Source organism: Penicillium citrinum (assembly GCF_028827155.1).
Source record: "Penicillium citrinum strain IBT 23319 chromosome Unknown utg000001l:1.0-4955037.0:1.0-4956770.0, whole genome shotgun sequence".
NCBI lineage: Eukaryota > Fungi > Ascomycota > Eurotiomycetes > Eurotiales > Aspergillaceae > Penicillium > Penicillium citrinum.
In genome coordinates, this window is record NW_026622686.1 from 1,233,996 (window position 1) to 1,250,776 (window position 16,781).

Below are 16,781 nucleotides of genomic sequence, written 5' to 3' on the forward strand. Positions count from 1 at the left end.
TATAGTGCCATAATTGCTTCTCAGCCTATACATGGAGGGCAGATGGCGCAATGTCAGTCGAGATCATGAATCGCCATGCATCACCGGACATCGGGCAATATAAACCTCCTACATAATAGTCTAGCCCTTCATGAAGAACATTCTATCGTTAGACCTTCCAGTCTCAGAAATAATCTGCTGAATATTCATCCGTATGATAGTGGCTGGTCTATCGATCCATTTTAGATTGTGAAAGTTGACATCAAGATGTGCGCCTGATGGGGGATTTGATAACCTCTTTGGGAAACGATATACCGCCACCAACCAGCTGTCTGGGCCGTTGACCATCAACAACTTCACCAATTATAGTGTCTACTTGGATCACTGATATAACCAAAGACTGATTTTAGATATAAGACCATATCATTGTCGCTGTCACGCAGGAGATATCACGGTCGAAGACCTGTTTCCAACATATCCAAAAAAAGCTTTTTCTACTTGAATCTTCAATATGACCGACCTTACCCGTACACTGCCAGCATCTTGGTACTGCAATGAATCGCTCTACCAGATGGAGCGCCGAGCGGTATTTGTCAAGGTATGTTGTTCTTCCAAGATTGTTCTCCACAAACTAAGCAATTTGTCAGTCTTGGTATCTTCTAGGACCGGTGACCCGATTTCAGGTTGTGGGAGAGCAAGTTGATTATGAGGTTGCACAGCATCCAATCTATGCTGTTCGCACTTCTGGAGATGACCTGAATCCAACAGCTGATGAGCTGAAAGTCTTCTCTGTAAAGACGGTATTTCAAAGACTTGCTAGATCTACTTCAACAATTTACTGACGAGGCTTTTTGAACAGGGCAAGGAGATCAAGAAGCATGTCACGCCAACTGGACTGCTTTTCTCGACCATAGCAGATGATGCACCCAGCTTCCACGAATTCTTCCCTGAACTCGAGGACTTGCTTGGTAAAGTCGACTTCACTCGTCTCCCGTACCGCCGAAGCATCAAGTACGAAGGCCGCTTCAACTGGAAGACTATGTAAGTTGAATATAACCGATACATATCTCGCAGAAATCTCTTGTTCTGACATATACCAGGGTGGATGGATATCAAGAGTGTCTGCATTGTCAATACACTCACCCATCCTTCTCCATCTATTACCCGCCCACTTTCTACACTGTGCGCAACAAGCATAACTTCTCCCAGCACATCGCAGATCCCAACAAGCCCGATGATGGTCTATTCCTTTACTTCTTCCCCAACTGCACGTTGAACGTCTATGGAGGTGGCATGTCCTCCTTCCGCGTGTGTCCAACTTCTGATCCCCATGTCACCCGCATGGAGTTCGACTATTATCATCTATCGGATGGTGAGAAATTTGAGGAGTACTACAAGTTCGTCCGCCAGGTTGCCATGGAGGATTTTGAGCTCTGCGAAAAGGCTCAGGATAATTTGGCAAAGGGTGTTTACCATGAAGGTATCCTCAATCCCGAGAAGGAAAATGGTGTATCTTGTGAGTTTTACCACCAAAGTGCCGAGATTCAAAATAATCTAGATTCGATGCTAATTCTTTACAGACTACCAGCAGCGTGTTTTCCAGATGGTGGTTGAACAACACAAAGCGGACTGTGACGAGAAGAGCAGTGGCGAGAAGCCTTTGGAGCCAGCCACGGCGTCCATGGTTCAAATGGCCGCATAGTCTACGGGATTCTCATGACTCTGCAGTTGATAGTAATAGTAGTTTTTATTATGAATTTGATAAATTCCAATTGATTTCTTCATCTTCATAACAACTTCTTATCGATACCTAGGTAGTAATTGGAACTTCTATCGGTATTCTCTCCGATCATGATATAAACAATGTAGTCTTAAAGATGAAAATTGACTATGGCCGACCAATTCCCGTCTTCTGTCACGGTGTGCCTACACTTCGTTAATCTATCTTGAAGATACATGATTAGTCATTACGTAGAAGGCAAGTCAAAAAGGTTGCTGATCGATAAATTGAATATCCCTTCAGCATACATTTGATAGTGCAGTGTTATCAACCAATAGCTAACCAACATCATAAACGCAATGCTGATACTGGTAGGTGGTATTCACAAGCCAGAGGCCGGGAAATTCAAACTTAATCGGGAAATAAGCTGCTATGGAGGGGGCACTGCAGGGATATCATCGATGAAGTGTATATTGTGGAGATGGGCTACACTTGGGCCTCTGAGCGCGGGAGTATATCATCCAGGAATTTTTGGATAAAAGGTAAGTTTATCTCAAGCAGTTGTCAATTCAAATAATTCAATTCTACAGCTCGAAGCGAAGTTGATTGACAATGGAATTCTTCGATGCATATTTTCTGTCTTCACCTGGCTCTATCATTGTGTTGTTGTTGATTGTCGCGTTCCTTGCTAATGGAGCTTGGCCGCGTCTTTCACGACAAAAGAAACTCGATGTTTCTAGGCGCTCTGAGTCTCCTGTCAATAAAAGCTCCGGATCTGGATTGAGTGTTATCAAAGAGCCTGAGATCCCAGAGGGATGGTGGAATGGTCGCGATGTTTTCGAATTAGAGCGACGTGCGCTCTTTAGCAAAGTATCATTTGCAAAACTTCTCTTTCTAAACAAGGCCTTTCACTGACCACGAATTTAGTCCTGGGTTTATCTCGCACATAGCACTCAGTTGACCAAGCCTGGTGCGTATCAATCATTTGACATCGCTGGATTCCCGATCTTTTTGATTCGCGGAAAAGACAATCAATTTCGCGCTTTCCACAATGTTTGTCGCCATCGTGCGTATACTATCACTCGAAAAGAGACAGGAGCATCGACTGTTCTTGGATGTAGATATCATGGTTGGAGTTATGATACTACTGGGAAATTGGTCAAGGCTCCTCAATTTGATGATGTGCCTGGATTCAACAAGTCAGAAAATAGTCTGTTTGAAATCCATACTCGAACAACTGGCCACGGCCATGTTTTTGTCAATTTGAATGCAGAAGAGCCAAGTCCATTTGAAAGCTCTACTTTGGCTACGTTGAATAAATTTTCAAACGCTGCTCGCTTGGGATCATCGGAATGGGTTACTGGTCAAACATTGACGGCGAATTTCAATTGGAAACTTGGACGTATGTTCCCATGTTTAATGCGAGAGTTCAAAAGCTTCGCTAACATAAAATTGAATTAGCGAGTGACTCTCACTATGCAGATCTAGTTGCACAGCTAGAGCAGCAAATCGCGGGTGTTGATAGATCTTCATTGATGACCAAGATCATGAAACTCGCCATGCAATCAAATAACCAAGCTGATTGCTCTCTATTCCCGAGCAGCTTTTTCTACTCTTTCAAAGATGCGGAGTTATGGCTCTCGCTTTCTTTCTTTCCTGCCACAGAGACCAGCACTCACGTACGATATGATTTGTTTGATTGCGCTCCTAAAATGATCACGGACGAAAACGTGCTCACCAGGGCGATTGAAAGACCAATTCAAAATTTAGTGAGGAATCTGGAAGCTGAGTTCCGGTTGGTGGATGGAGATTTGACAGAGCTTTCTCCGAACTCTCGTGAAATACTAGATTGTGTTCAAAAGCATGACAGATTGGAGAGAGCGCAAGGAAGCCCGATTTTGCCGGCAATGCATAAACCGAAAGGAAGCTCTCTTTTCCAACGGGCTGAGCAACGTAAGTTAAACTTGATATTAATGAAGCAGGAAATTACTGACTTTTTTCTGATGCAGTCTGCAAGGAGTTGGACTGTTCGGGGCCTGGATCGCATGTAGATGGGAATGGTGCTACGCCCGGAGGGTTAGACTGGTGAATGACTTACTTCATGACTTTACTCGGGGAGATTTTATCAAGCTGGTACTATGCAGATAGTGAACGGGGCATTAATATTATCCTCATAGTCTTGCGGCCTTCTGTTCTGGTGTCCTCAACCTGCATCTGCCGATATCATAGTTCTTGTGTGCGAGTTCCACCGCCCAAGCAATGCGTGAATACATTATAATTCAAAGGAACTAGAGAGTAATCGACAAGGATACTATCAGAGGGTGGCTTTCCCAGATATGGGACATAAATTGGACTAATAAATGTACTAACAATAAACCTACTGGAACTTGCGGGACAATATGTATCTGTACGGAATACAAAATGACTCGAAAACCATGAGAAATGAGATTTGAGTTTAGTATCAGGTTGGAAACACAGTGGGATTCCCGAATAATCTTTAAATCTATTTTCAGAACAAACTCCACGCCAAATACGAGGTTATTCAAGTGCAGAACTCGTATTGTCCCCAACACGAGAACTACCCATTCTGGCACAACAATATACGAGATTCAAAATTAGCCATGAAACATAATTCGCACAGAAGTACATGCGAGAGATTGATTCAATAAATTACAGTACATGTTAATCCGGTCGCATTTCACGACAAAAGCAGGGCACGATCGGCGTCTGCAACTTTCGTCACACATCAAGGACAATCAGGGTAATCAAGGGTCCGCCCCGCATTGGCCAACGGGGAAATCTCCAAGTTTTTTGAAGATTACACGTTGGCGTCTACAACAATAACCTCTGAGTCGCGATAACCCGAACACTTACACCCGAAGAAAATCCGTTGGCCTGGGCAGAATGTCTGTGCCACCTATAGCCAAGGCTACGCTTCAGGCGGCGGTCATCAATGCGGGCTCGAATGTTCTTGCACAAGGCATCAAGGCCTATCGAGATGAAGTGAGTGTGGCCTTTATTTCTAGTGTTGGAGTGATTTGAATACATTTACGATGATGTATTCAATGTTTTATATGTCGAAAGGGATATCTGCTTGTAGCACTACCATGAACACAAAAGAATGGGTCTTTGGGATGTCTTGGGTATATGTTAACAGCAATACAACTTGAAGGTACCATTCGAACTGGACACAACAGCTTTGATGCAATTCACTACATGCGCACTCATCGTTTCCCCACTTGGCTATCTCTGGCTAGAGAACCTAGAAGCGTGGTTCCCAGGCAAAACGCCAGTCACCGAAGAGAAAGAGAAGGCATCATCACCAGAAGACAAATTAGTCTCCAAACCCGGCCTCAACGTCACCAACACTATTGCCAAGATCGTGATCGATCAAGTCATTGGTGGTGCATGGAATACAGTACTTTTCATAGTCACAATGGGCATGCTCCGCGGTCTCGATATGTCAACAATCAAAACCCAACTCTATATGGTAAGTGATGTCAATTTATTCGGCCTTATATAGATATGACCGAAACAAAAAAACCAATGAGATCTACGTGTTCTTCTCGGATGGGTCAGGAGTGTGGGATATTCGCCACGCAAAATGGCATTTATGACCGAAAGATGGGCGGTCCTGCACCCGAAACTTCCAAGACTCTTCGATATGCATATACCCGAATGGATATGATGCAATGGGGGCGGGTGTGAAGTACATACATACTGTACAGTTAGCTAATGCATGTTATTCATTAGGATTTTGCCGGAATTATGGTCGCGGGATTGAAGTTATGGCCATTTGTTTCGATACTCAATTTCACTGTCGTCCCCGCTGATCAACGCTTACTTGTTGGAAGTTTGTTTGGCGTTTTATGGGCGATTTATCTGAGTTTGGTTGCAGGATGAATATGAATCGTCATTTTATCTTTTCGGCCCCCAATCTGTGCAGTTCTTTGCACCCGGTTTGGGTCCATGCAATATCTGCAAGCTCCAAAGGACGGTTTTAAGGATTGATAGAATTGGTAGATGTGTAGGGCATTGGTCGCTAAATTACGAAGGATTTTTCTAAAGAACACTATCTCACTTACAGTCATATCCTGCGCATTTACAATATTCGTAGTCCGCTATACTCTTAGAAAATTGAAATTCTCAACGTGGGGGCCATCGCGCGAGATCAAGATGAGAAATCAGCAGCAATACCGGGAGAATCGGAAGTGTTTGCCAAAGAGAAGATAGTCAATGATGCCTTGCACTCTACAGCATTCAGGAGTCAAGACTCGAATTTACAATTCAAGCTCCAGCGGACCCAGGCGGCCGCCCCCAAAAGTGGACAGGCCAGAGCTGAGAATGTAGTTCAGGGGCTACAATATTGAAGCTATCTCTACAGAGTACCGGGTCGAGAACTGCCTGACAAGTGGCCCATGAGAGGGAAATCAGTGCGATGCGCAATTTGCCGGGATTTTTGGCAAGGCTGTACAGAAGCTGGAGCACGGGGCAGACTCGAATGCTGCAAACAATACTATGTACAATACTGTACATACCGATAAGCTTGCTCCGATGAATACAATGGGTGGACCTGACACGGACAGACCCGCACTTCCTTTCCTGCTTTGACTTCAACATCGCCCGGGAAAAGATCCACTGTGCGGGAAGGGAATGTAAAGTTTGGAAGCAGGAGAAGTGAGTATAGTGAGGACCATCTCGTCTGAATAGCTAGACTTGGCCCCCAAATGGTTGTAAAGACTCAGTTCTGCCTTGGAAGAAGTTGATCCACGATTGAGAAAAACGAGAAAATCAAATAAAAAGAGAAATGGAATTAGTTCGGGTAGAGAACAGAGTGAACTCTTCTATTATCATGTTCGAGGTAGGTCAATCATCAAATCCTCATGAAACATCGGGAATACAGTTGTGGGTATAAGCGCAGCAAATGAAGGCCTTGCTAGAATATCTGACATATATGACAATGGGGTACGATGTGCTACACTGACGGCCAACGCCAAACGAATCATACATCCTATTCGGGCTTAGGTTCGTCACCAAAAGACTGAAGATTACATAGTGTGGGCTGAGTTGGTGGCGAAGGCGTTCTTGGTGTGACTAGGGCGAGGAATGCAGGGGCCAAGCCTGTCACGAGAAGGTGATAGGAGTATTACGGTACAAGAAGAACGTGTGACGAAAGGAGAAACTGGGGGTTACCGGCATGTAATTAAAAAAAGACCACCCGGTTGTCCCGATCAAAACGGAGGCAGAGTTCCATCGGTATCAAGAACGAAGATGTGTAGAACTGCAGGGAATGATTTGTATATACGGAGTACAGAAAGGGCAGAAGTAGACAGGAACTGACCAAGCAGAGAGACGTGCACGAGAAGCATGGTCGCATTCATCGCGTTTTTCATTCTTTTTTTATTACATTCCATTGAGTTAATTTTACGAGTGGAGATGGTACTGTATGTATCGCACTGGCGATCATTTCCGCGTCTGCACTGTCGATCGAGATTAAGAATAGCTACATACACGAGGAACCATCGTATTGAGAATCACATTTAGACATGCTATGCTAATAGAGCCAGAAGTTAGGAATAGCAGCTTTATTAAACCAGTATAAGTATACTCTTGTAGCTGAGGCGATTCCATTCTTGAGATATCTTCTCATTGACATATGAATTACCCAATTTAGAATTTGGGGGCGCTGTAATTGGCCCCGACCCACCATCAACAGCTTATTTTGGGGGCCTTAAGAGGTCAGTTGGAATAGTCAGTAGGTAAAAAGAAGACATATGGCTGGATCGCCTACTCATCTACATTTTATTTTCTTTCTACGCCATCCGCTTTGTTACGTGTTGGAAGAAGCCGATTGTCTTTGTATACTATACACCATTCCAGTCTTTAAGTCTATACTCGACCAATCTCTATATCTCCCAGACCTCCCCGACAGCCACAATAGGGTAAGTCCTTTGAGGGTCACCAGATCCGGTCAATTCTGCACATTCAGTGTCTGGTTTGAAGGTGGCCACATTGCTAATTGGCTGCAAAGCAGTGATTGCGTGTCTAAACAATGCCACGGGAGTAACCTTGCTCCCCGCAGATGCTTGACCATTTTGAACAAGAATGACCACTATGTCTTTTCCTTATATTAGAACACGCCGGTCCCCAAGTTTCAAGAAGAAAGGGCCTAACCGGCCACCTCCACTGAAGTTACACGCCACATTCCTCCATGCACAAGACAAGCAAAAAATGCAGTTGAAGCAGAGGAGTGGCAGCTATGATAGAGTAAAAGCCCAGGCCGTGCGAGGAAGTATTTCTGGACCCAGTGATAACAAAGAGCAAGAGGTTGAGGTCCCACTGAAGATGGAGATTGGGATGTCTGATTCTGAGCCATCAGCCGAGGGAGAGCCCTTGGTCAACCCGATGCAACTGGAGAAGTTGGCTATGGAACACAGCAAGACGACGGACGTAGAGCCTCGGGGGACCTTCTCAGGGGAGATACATCACACAATTGTCAATTTGGACAAAGATTCCGATAGTTCCGATATTTCTCCAATATCTGAGGACCGACCAGCCGTACGTTTCAGCAGCGCACTCCGCCGATTCTTCCCCGAGTTGTCGACCAACGTTGATTTGATATCTCCGACTAGTACTGATAGAATGATGCAACAGATGGAACAAACCACATGTTTGGAAACCGAGCTGAAATGTCGAGTGCAGAGCCTATGCCGCAGCCAGTCTGGTGAAGATAGGGAAGATTATTCCTTCGAAGGCAAAACAAGCTCGTCCTCAGGGTCTGACGGGATTTTCGATGGTGCGTCATCATGCTATAGTCGACGGAGCTCCTTATCCAGTATAGGTACAGATGGCTTGGGCGAGAAGGGGATTCACCATTGGTGTGCGGATGCATACTCCATCATTTCACCCGCTGCAGCAGGAGTCTTCGACGATGCAGCATCAATCTGTCCATCCCGGGCATCATCAGTCAAATCGAGTTTGAGTGTGCCATCACTTCGAGCCAGAAGTGCCAGAGCTTCACCAACAACCTCTTCATACCCAACACGATGCAACTCAGCCGTTTCGCTAAACACGACAAAGACTTCGAGCACGATGCATGACCCAAAGAACAAACCCTTGCCACTTGAGCCCGTCTCAGAAGCCGATATCGCGCCCAGTCCATTGGCTGTACGCCGTCACAACACCCGAATGAACATGCATCAGCAACCCAACGCCATCTATACGCGGTCAGCATACTCACAATCATCTCCGAGTGCATCACACTTGGCAGTGCAAAGCCCGTACACAACGACGAGATCGCCATCAGGCGCATCAAGTCCAGGTTATCACGCATGTCATACTTGTGGGGGACACTCTCCAAGGCCACGAAAATCCCATCGCTCCCAATGGGCTGAGCATTTGGAAAAAGGCGAGCCTCACATTCGACAACTGCCATCATTGTCTCAGGCCGCAGAGGAGTTGGAAGATGTTCTGGCCGATTTACAAAGACAGGGGTCCAAACAACGAACACTTCTAATCCTTGATGGCCCTCTGCAGGTCAGTCGTCACAATGGAGATCTTATAGCCACTCGACCAGCTCCTCTTCCACCGTCGACGAAGCCTCATTCAACGATGTATCCGTCGGAAGAGTCATTGCGATCGAGTAAATCCTCAAAACCAAGCAGATCGGGCAAATCTACGAGATCCGAGAAGGAGAATAGCAAACCAACACGTTCAGCCAAAGTGCAAAGGGACAGTCGACCCATACATCTTGCAGCAATCCCCGAATCCGACTCTCAAAGCCAGACGAACAAAGACAAAAGCCACCAGAAGAGCAAAAGCGTCGACGAGCAAATCGTGCTCAAGGGCACGGAAAAAAGCAAAGAGGCAGGGAGCCTATCCAATACTTCCTATAAAGACGAGGAGTTCAAGAAGGATAAATCCCTAAAGAAAAGCTTCACCTTCTCAATGAAATCGTTCAAACGCAACAAGCCCGTATCAGTTCGATCGGCATCCACCCCCCCTGGTCCCTTCGAGCCTATCGCCATCCTCAGACGCCTCGCTTGACCCACCTGACCAACCCCTGCAAAGCAAATCATCCTTCGATACGAGCCTTGCCGTTGAAGATTCCGCTCAGGCCAAACGGGACAGTCTATTATTACAATTACCTCGTCTACAAACGAATAATCTCGAGTTGGCCAGCCTTTACGACCGCGTTCACGCGGCCGTTAAAGGCGTCACCCGGTCGACCTCTGGCAGCCCCCAAAGCAGCCCCACGAACCCCGCCTCGTTCAAGGGGGAGGAGGAAGAAGTGCAAGTTCAGGCACGAGAAGACGAAGACTTGACTCGTACTTCCGAAGAAAAAATTGTGGTCGAACCAGCTATGAAGGCTCCCGAGAGAACAAGGCATATGCATGCGTTCGTTTCGACGGCGCAGGCGAGCAGCGTCCAACTGCCAGCTAATCAAGTTTACGAACTCGATGCTGCACCTCCATCGCCTACTTCGACATTACCGGCGTTTGATGTGAGAAAGCCCATCGAGGCGAATATCACTTTACCGCCGGACTTTCCTGTGCGGTTGACGATGAACATTATGGAGCAGATTGACTCCTTGGATGATCTCTTTAACCTCGTCCTAGTTAACAAGCGGTTTTACTGTATCTTTAAAAAGCATGAGCTGCACATGATTAAAAGTGCTCTTTTCAAGATGTCACCGCCGGCATGGGAACTGCGAGAAATGTCCCCTCCGTGGGCGACCGAGACACAATTATTAGAGCCAGATGCCCGGGTACCGGATTATACTCCATCGTTATATTTGGATCGGTATGCTCAGGATATCTACACCCTGGCAAGACTCAAGTCGATGATTCTTGTGCGATGTTCTTCCTTCTTGCGCCGTGATACTGTTCGCGGGTTATCGGGACAGGACATCAAGCGCGCTGAGGAAGTTGATGATGCCTTCTGGCGAATTTGGACCTTCTGTCGCATTTTTGGAAGCAACAAGGGTCGCGAAAATGATATCGAAGGACAGGTTGACTGGTTAAGAGGTGGCGTCAGAGCCAGAGGTCTGACTGGCGCCTCGGGATCCATGACAGAGCCCTTTGGCATGTCCAACGTTCTCTTTGAGCCACCCGAGGGCTTCGGTCGGGGTAATGGAGCTGGTCTGTCACCGAAACAGTTGTATGATATGACGGAGATTTGGACTTGTATGGGAGTTCTCTTGCAGCCTCTCCATGGAAAATGTATTGAAGCTCGGAGAGTTGGTATCTATGATGGTATGGATGTGCCAGCTAATGATCCTGGGCGAGAAGAGCGCATTCTAGGTAAGTTCGATATTTGTCTAAAAAATGCACAAATCAGTTGTACTAATCTGGCAAATAGAGGAATGGACATCCTTTGTTCTCACCATTGGCCTGTCTGCCGTTTTAGGGTTGAGTTCTATCGCCCCAGCTGAAGCCACAGCTGCTTTGTTCAACAAGGCCAAATCATCTGGTCTGACCAAGTGGTCCTTGACCGAAACAGAGACAAGTCGCTCTTCATTCTTGAAAGAAGCTGTCTCTCGAGTTTACGAAGATCACGAACGAACCATCACCGACAAAAATGGAAGTCCGATCCAAATCAACTCCGATTCTCAAAGCCAGGGAGAACGGGAACAACGCCACGCAGCATATAAACAAGAACTTCGAGCTCGACGAGCGCGTGACCGCGAACTGGGAACTGGCCCTGCGGTCGAAAGACCCATGTCTGAATTCAGTACTATCGTGCATGATCTCGATGGTGCAGATTCAAACGCACCTCCTGTTCCAGCTTTGCCTTCATTAATGCTCGACCGTGCTTCAACATCAACAACTGGTTCAATACAACCTCCTCGAACACCTAGTTATACTCCACCTCCATTCCAGATTCAAACAACCGACCTAGACCCCCCCATACCCTCCTCCTCCCCGAAGTCCACCAATGCAACAATCAACCCTCTTCCCATCTCCCACGCCAGCTCCTCCCCCAGCTCGAGCACCGGTCATGTACCAACCACCAATACTTCCCCCGCAAGTACAAGACCCTGTCGACCGCGCCATCAGTCATATGGTAGATAATCTTGGATTCGATCGCGAGGATGTTAAGTGGGCACTGAAACTCACTGATACTGGGGAGGGGATTGATGTTGCGGCCGCTGAGAAACTGCTCAATCAGCAGAAGCAAAAGAAGAAGAAACCATTTGGATCTCGTAAGGAGAGTTTACTTCATTCTGTTATGAAGCGACAACAGTCGACGGACTCTGGCTGGCGCTTTGCCTAGATCTGCATATACGTGATCATGGTGTTCCCTATCCGCATTTAGAGCGATTTTTTTTTGTATAATTTGGATGGGTATTACTGCTACTTGCACCATCTCTGTTTGTTTTATTTATTTTTTTCTGCTATCATACACGCTATATACCCTTAGCCTCCCAGTCTATCATTTACAACCGTGCAAAAATTTGATTCCATTTCGATAGATTCAGCCAACATGCAGAATTGTCCATTTTCAAGTTACGATCACTGGTGAATAGCATCGACATCAACCCTGCAAGGAGTAGGATCTCATCTTACGAGAATACTTAACAGCAGATTGCGTTATGCGAACCATTCCTTTTTCGATACACAATACAACGAATGAATAATGCATAAGATTCAAATTCCTTTTTTCTTCTATTATTCTACTTTATGTAAATGCGCCCTTCAAAAGGACGTAATGTATTAGGCTCGAGATTCCCATAATTCCCAACCAGGAATCGCATCCCAGAAGCTCTCTCAGAGCCTTGGAATGGCTGGGTTGCAGCCGTGAAGTTCAAAACCACTAGTGCCTCCTTTTCTTCCCTTCTCTTGATAAAGCAAAATGTCTCGAGATTATCATGATCCAAAACCTCGAATGCGCCATGGATGAATAACTCCCGGTAGTCTTTTCTCAGCTGGAGCAGCTGCTTCCAAAATGATAGAACGCTACTGGGATCAGACTCTTGTTTCTTGACGTTGATTTCAGGGTACAGATCATGCGCCCTCATCCAGGGGTTTCCAGTAGTAAAGCCCCCATGATTCGAATCATCCCACTGCATAGGCAATCTGGAATGATCACGGGCAAGAATCCGCAGTCCGTCCATAATCTTCTCCTTGCGTAAAGTATCAGTGCCGCTCTTTTCCAGAGCCTCGGCTTCGCGATAATAACCAAGACCTTCTATATCCCGATACTCATCAATAGGCCAATCTTTTGGTGCGTTCATCATGCCAATTTCCTGTCCTTGATACAAAAACAGTGTCCCTGTCATAGCGACCATCATGAGTGCAAGCATTTTCGCACTCACTTCCCGAAAGGCTGGAGAGTCATCGCCAAATCGCGAGACAGATCGACCATTATCATGATTTTCACAGAAAGCCGTCGTCCACCCATCACTACCCTCGACAAAGCTCTGCCACTTCGACACAACATCTTTCAATTTCGTGAGCTGCCACGGATGGAAAATATATTTATCTTCCAACGCACCCATGCCAATGTGTCCAATATCAAGGTGAAACACCATACTCAATTCCTTCGCAGATGCACCGACGTATTCCAGAACTTGTTCCGGATCAGGTGTATTTGCTAATTCGCCTACTGTGACGATATCACCATACGGTGACAAGGCATTGTCGTACATTTCGCGTAAGAATTCATGAATGCGTGGACCATTGCACCACATTGGGATGGCGGGTTGAATATAGCTTTTTTTATCGACGACTGGTGCATCGGGGAAGGAGGTGTATTTGCTGTATTTGTTGACTGTGTCCACGCGAAAACCATCGATGCCCTTTTGGAGCCAGAAATGAATTGCACTTTCATATATCGCTTTTCGAGTGGACTCGTTGTCCCAGTTTAGATCTGGTTGGGATGGAGCGTAGAGATGGAGGTAGTATTCCTGAGTCTTCTCATCCCAGGTCCCTATACCCAATGAAGATGCTAGATTAGTACCCGTCTCATATTTGAATAGGTAGTAGATAGTAGTAACGAACATGTACTCCCAGCAAAATATCCTCGATAATTACTCGGTGGAAGACGATTTCCCTTATCATCATACCGTGGAGGTCTCCAGAAGTACCAATCTCGCTTGGGATTATCTTTACTACTGCGACTCTCCTTGAACCATTCGTGTTGATCGCTGGTGTGGTTGACGACAAGATCGAGGATAAGCTTCATGCCTCGCTCGTGGCATGCTTGAACAAGCTTCTCGACGTCTTGGACTGTTCCGTAAGCTGGGAGGACATTCTCGTAGTCTGATACATCGTATCCCATGTCATGCATGGGCGAGTCATACATCGGAGATAACCAAACAACATCGATTCCTAGCGAGTGAAGATAGGGAATCTTCTCGATGACTCCGGGGATATCGCCCCAGCCATCTCCATTGGAGTCATAGAATGATGCCGGATATACCTTGAAAGTATGTTAAAAATCTGATTCTTCAGTATCTTCTCATTTCCATCTGTTGAATACCTGGTAGACTGTGGCTTCCTTCCACCAGTTGTTTGTCCCTGTAGGGACAGTCTCGGTGGCGTTTGTTGCATGAGGCGACATGATGCGTGATAGCATTACTTCGACCTTTAACCTTTCACGGGCCTTTATATTGTCCACAACTCGGATCCTAGTCGGCTTCGACTGTAAATACCCCGCCTGATATTCCCGCCAAGTGTCCGAAGTACATTTGATGATCTCCGACTAAGAACCGACTAACCGCCGTCCGAGTAAACTCTTCCTCCGATTCGCCTATAGGCCAACTCCACATTTATGCTTCCCCAGTTTTTCTCCAATTGCTGCTTCGGCTACGTTTTTCTTCCCCGGATCAACGACTTGCATATCGTGCCACGGCACAGACAATGCTCCTGACACACCGGTGGTATAAAACACGAGGATTCCCCCGTGATAAGCATCATGCATGGTCCTCACGACCCAACTCTATTCATCGCAAAGTGTGAGCCTCTATCTTCTTACCTGGCTATAGCCTAGCCACCTCTCCAAATTAACGAGCCGTCAAATTACTCCGGTCCTTCAAACTGTTGCTCTATGGCAACTCCAATCAACGACATGGTCGATCATGGTCTCGATTCGAAACAGCCCCCTCTGCTAGAGGGCAAACAGGCTGCAAAGAAAGAACAGTCCATGACACTCTGGCAAGCTGTGAAGCTGTATCCCAAAGCTGTGGGGTGGTCTGTTCTTCTCTCATCTACACTCATCATGGAAGGGTACGATCTAGCCCTTCTTGGATCCATGTATGCTTCTCCAGCCTTCAATCAGAAATTCGGCGTCCAGGGCTCAGACGGAAAATGGGCTGTTCCAGCTTCATGGCAATCGGGATTATCTAATGGAGCACGTTGTGGAGAGGTAATTGGACTTCTCATCAATGGTTTTGTCTCTGAACGTCTTGGGTATCGACGGACAATGATATGCGCTCTCGCAACGATCACAGCGGTCATTTTCCTTTTCTTCTTCGCTGTCAATGTGCAAATGCTTTTAGCTGCGGAAATTCTTGCCGGTATACCTTGGGGTATATTCCAGACTCTACCAGCGGCGTATGCGTCGGAAGTCTGTCCTGTCATACTACGTCCGTACTTAACCACGTTCATAAATATGTGCTGGGTCTTCGGACAATTTGTCGCTGTCGGTGTGAATCGAGGTTCTATCTCGCGTGATGACGAATGGGCGTATCGAATTCCCTTTGGTGTGCAATGGGCTTGGCCATTGCCGATCATGTTGGGATGTCTATTTGCTCCTGAATCACCTTGGTGGCATGTTCGTCAAGGCAATGTTGAAGGAGCACGACGCGCTTTACAGAGACTCACCTCAGGCAGTGATCCCAATTTCAATCTGGATGACACAATTGCTATGATACAGCATACGAATGAGCTTGAAGTTTCTTTGTCGAGCGGTACATCTTACTGGGATTGCTTCAAAGGTACCAATTTACGCCGGACAGAGGTTGTCTGTATTGTTTGGCTGGTTCAAACGCTTTGTGGACAGAATCTCATGGGCTACTTTGCTTATTTCATGGTTCAAGCCGGTCTTCCCACTGTTCAGTCATTCAATCTATCCTTAGCACAGTATGCGCTCGGCGTGATTGGTACGTTGGGATCATGGTTCCTCATGACCGTCGCCGGTCGTCGAACCATACATATCTGCGGTCTGTTCTGCCTGTTCATACTTCTCATTATTACGGGAAGCTTGTCTTTCAGTGACAACAACGCATCGAAATGGGCCATTGGTGTGATGCTGATCATTTTTACATTCTGCTACGATATTACCGTTGGTCCAGTGACATACTCCCTTGTCTCCGAACTGTCTTCCACTCGATTGAAAGCAAAGACTATCGTCCTTGCCCGTGCGCTGTATAATATCAGCAATATCGTGGTCAATGTTCTAACCAACTACCAACTTAACTCCATGGCATGGGGTTGGGGTGCAAGGAGCGCATATTTTTGGGCGGGTACTTGCTTGGTGAGCTTTGTCTGGGCATTTTTCAGACTTCCAGAGCCGAAGGGACGGACATATGAGGAGTTGGACTTGTTGTTTGAAAGAGGTGTATCAGCTAGGAAATTCGCGCAGACATCAGTTGATCCTTATGAAAGCGAAGTTACAGAAATTAGGGAGGATCATGCGGGGAAGGATTGAAATGGGCTCGAATTGTATCTTAAGAGCATCTACCACTCGAATTTACTAGTAATAATGATTTTATCTGTATGTTTTAGCATCCTGGTCCAGCTCCTGCTCAACCAACATATCATTTACAAAGGCTTGGGATACAAGAGCCAGAAAACTTAGATTTATCTAAAATATCATGTAATGAATGCAGAGTCTAGAATGCTTGCGGGGGCATCGGTAGTCGCCTAGTAGTATGCAGGCAGGAAAGTGGCTCAGGATTAATTAATGCAAAATAGGGACCCTGATCATGTTATCTCGAGAAACTAGATTGATGCTCGTTTCTTTCCATTATAAGCAGGAATAGGAGCCTCAGTACCAGAAGAATTTCATTTTCTAGTTCAAGATATAAGATTGATCCCCGGATTGGAGATGCTCCGGCTTTGTCCCGAGATCGTTCCGA

The 16,781-nt window shown here is 46.2% G+C and overlaps 6 protein-coding genes across 6 annotated transcripts; 5 read left to right on the plus strand and 1 right to left on the minus strand.

Annotated features, from left to right (window-relative positions):
- Nucleotides 1-490: 490 nt before the first annotated feature.
- On the plus strand, nucleotides 491-1,681 carry N7469_000474 (RHO alpha subunit C-terminal catalytic domain-containing protein; the record flags this gene model as incomplete). Its single annotated transcript, XM_056639394.1, has 5 exons — nucleotides 491-577; nucleotides 627-779; nucleotides 839-1,020; nucleotides 1,080-1,495; nucleotides 1,560-1,681. 5 exons carry the CDS (start codon nucleotides 491-493, stop codon nucleotides 1,679-1,681), a joined length of 960 nt encoding a protein of 319 aa, XP_056505151.1.
- A 630-nt stretch (nucleotides 1,682-2,311) lies between these two features.
- N7469_000475 (putative iron-sulfur cluster-binding protein) lies at nucleotides 2,312-3,788 on the plus strand (the record flags this gene model as incomplete). The annotated part of the gene is made up of 4 exons (XM_056639395.1): nucleotides 2,312-2,569; nucleotides 2,627-3,101; nucleotides 3,161-3,652; nucleotides 3,709-3,788. The coding sequence occupies 4 exons, from the start codon at nucleotides 2,312-2,314 to the stop codon at nucleotides 3,786-3,788; spliced, it is 1,305 nt and encodes a 434-aa protein (XP_056505152.1).
- An 815-nt stretch (nucleotides 3,789-4,603) lies between these two features.
- N7469_000476 (Mpv17/PMP22 family protein) lies at nucleotides 4,604-5,602 on the plus strand (the record flags this gene model as incomplete). The annotated part of the gene is made up of 3 exons (XM_056639396.1): nucleotides 4,604-4,702; nucleotides 4,857-5,189; nucleotides 5,453-5,602. 3 exons carry the CDS (start codon nucleotides 4,604-4,606, stop codon nucleotides 5,600-5,602), a joined length of 582 nt encoding a protein of 193 aa, XP_056505153.1.
- Nucleotides 5,603-7,813: 2,211 nt separating this feature from the next.
- N7469_000477 (uncharacterized protein) lies at nucleotides 7,814-11,974 on the plus strand (the record flags this gene model as incomplete). The annotated part of the gene is made up of 4 exons (XM_056639397.1): nucleotides 7,814-9,704; nucleotides 9,733-11,001; nucleotides 11,060-11,695; nucleotides 11,730-11,974. The coding sequence occupies 4 exons, from the start codon at nucleotides 7,814-7,816 to the stop codon at nucleotides 11,972-11,974; spliced, it is 4,041 nt and encodes a 1,346-aa protein (XP_056505154.1).
- A 400-nt stretch (nucleotides 11,975-12,374) lies between these two features.
- N7469_000478 (alpha-glucosidase) lies at nucleotides 12,375-14,263 on the minus strand (the record flags this gene model as incomplete). The annotated part of the gene is made up of 3 exons (XM_056639398.1): nucleotides 12,375-13,630; nucleotides 13,702-14,122; nucleotides 14,183-14,263. The coding sequence occupies 3 exons, from the start codon at nucleotides 14,261-14,263 to the stop codon at nucleotides 12,375-12,377; spliced, it is 1,758 nt and encodes a 585-aa protein (XP_056505155.1).
- Nucleotides 14,264-14,749: 486 nt separating this feature from the next.
- On the plus strand, nucleotides 14,750-16,351 carry N7469_000479 (putative MFS maltose permease; the record flags this gene model as incomplete). The annotated part of the gene is made up of 1 exon (XM_056639399.1): nucleotides 14,750-16,351. The coding sequence occupies one exon, from the start codon at nucleotides 14,750-14,752 to the stop codon at nucleotides 16,349-16,351; it is 1,602 nt and encodes a 533-aa protein (XP_056505156.1).
- Between the last annotated feature and the right edge of the window lie 430 nt (nucleotides 16,352-16,781).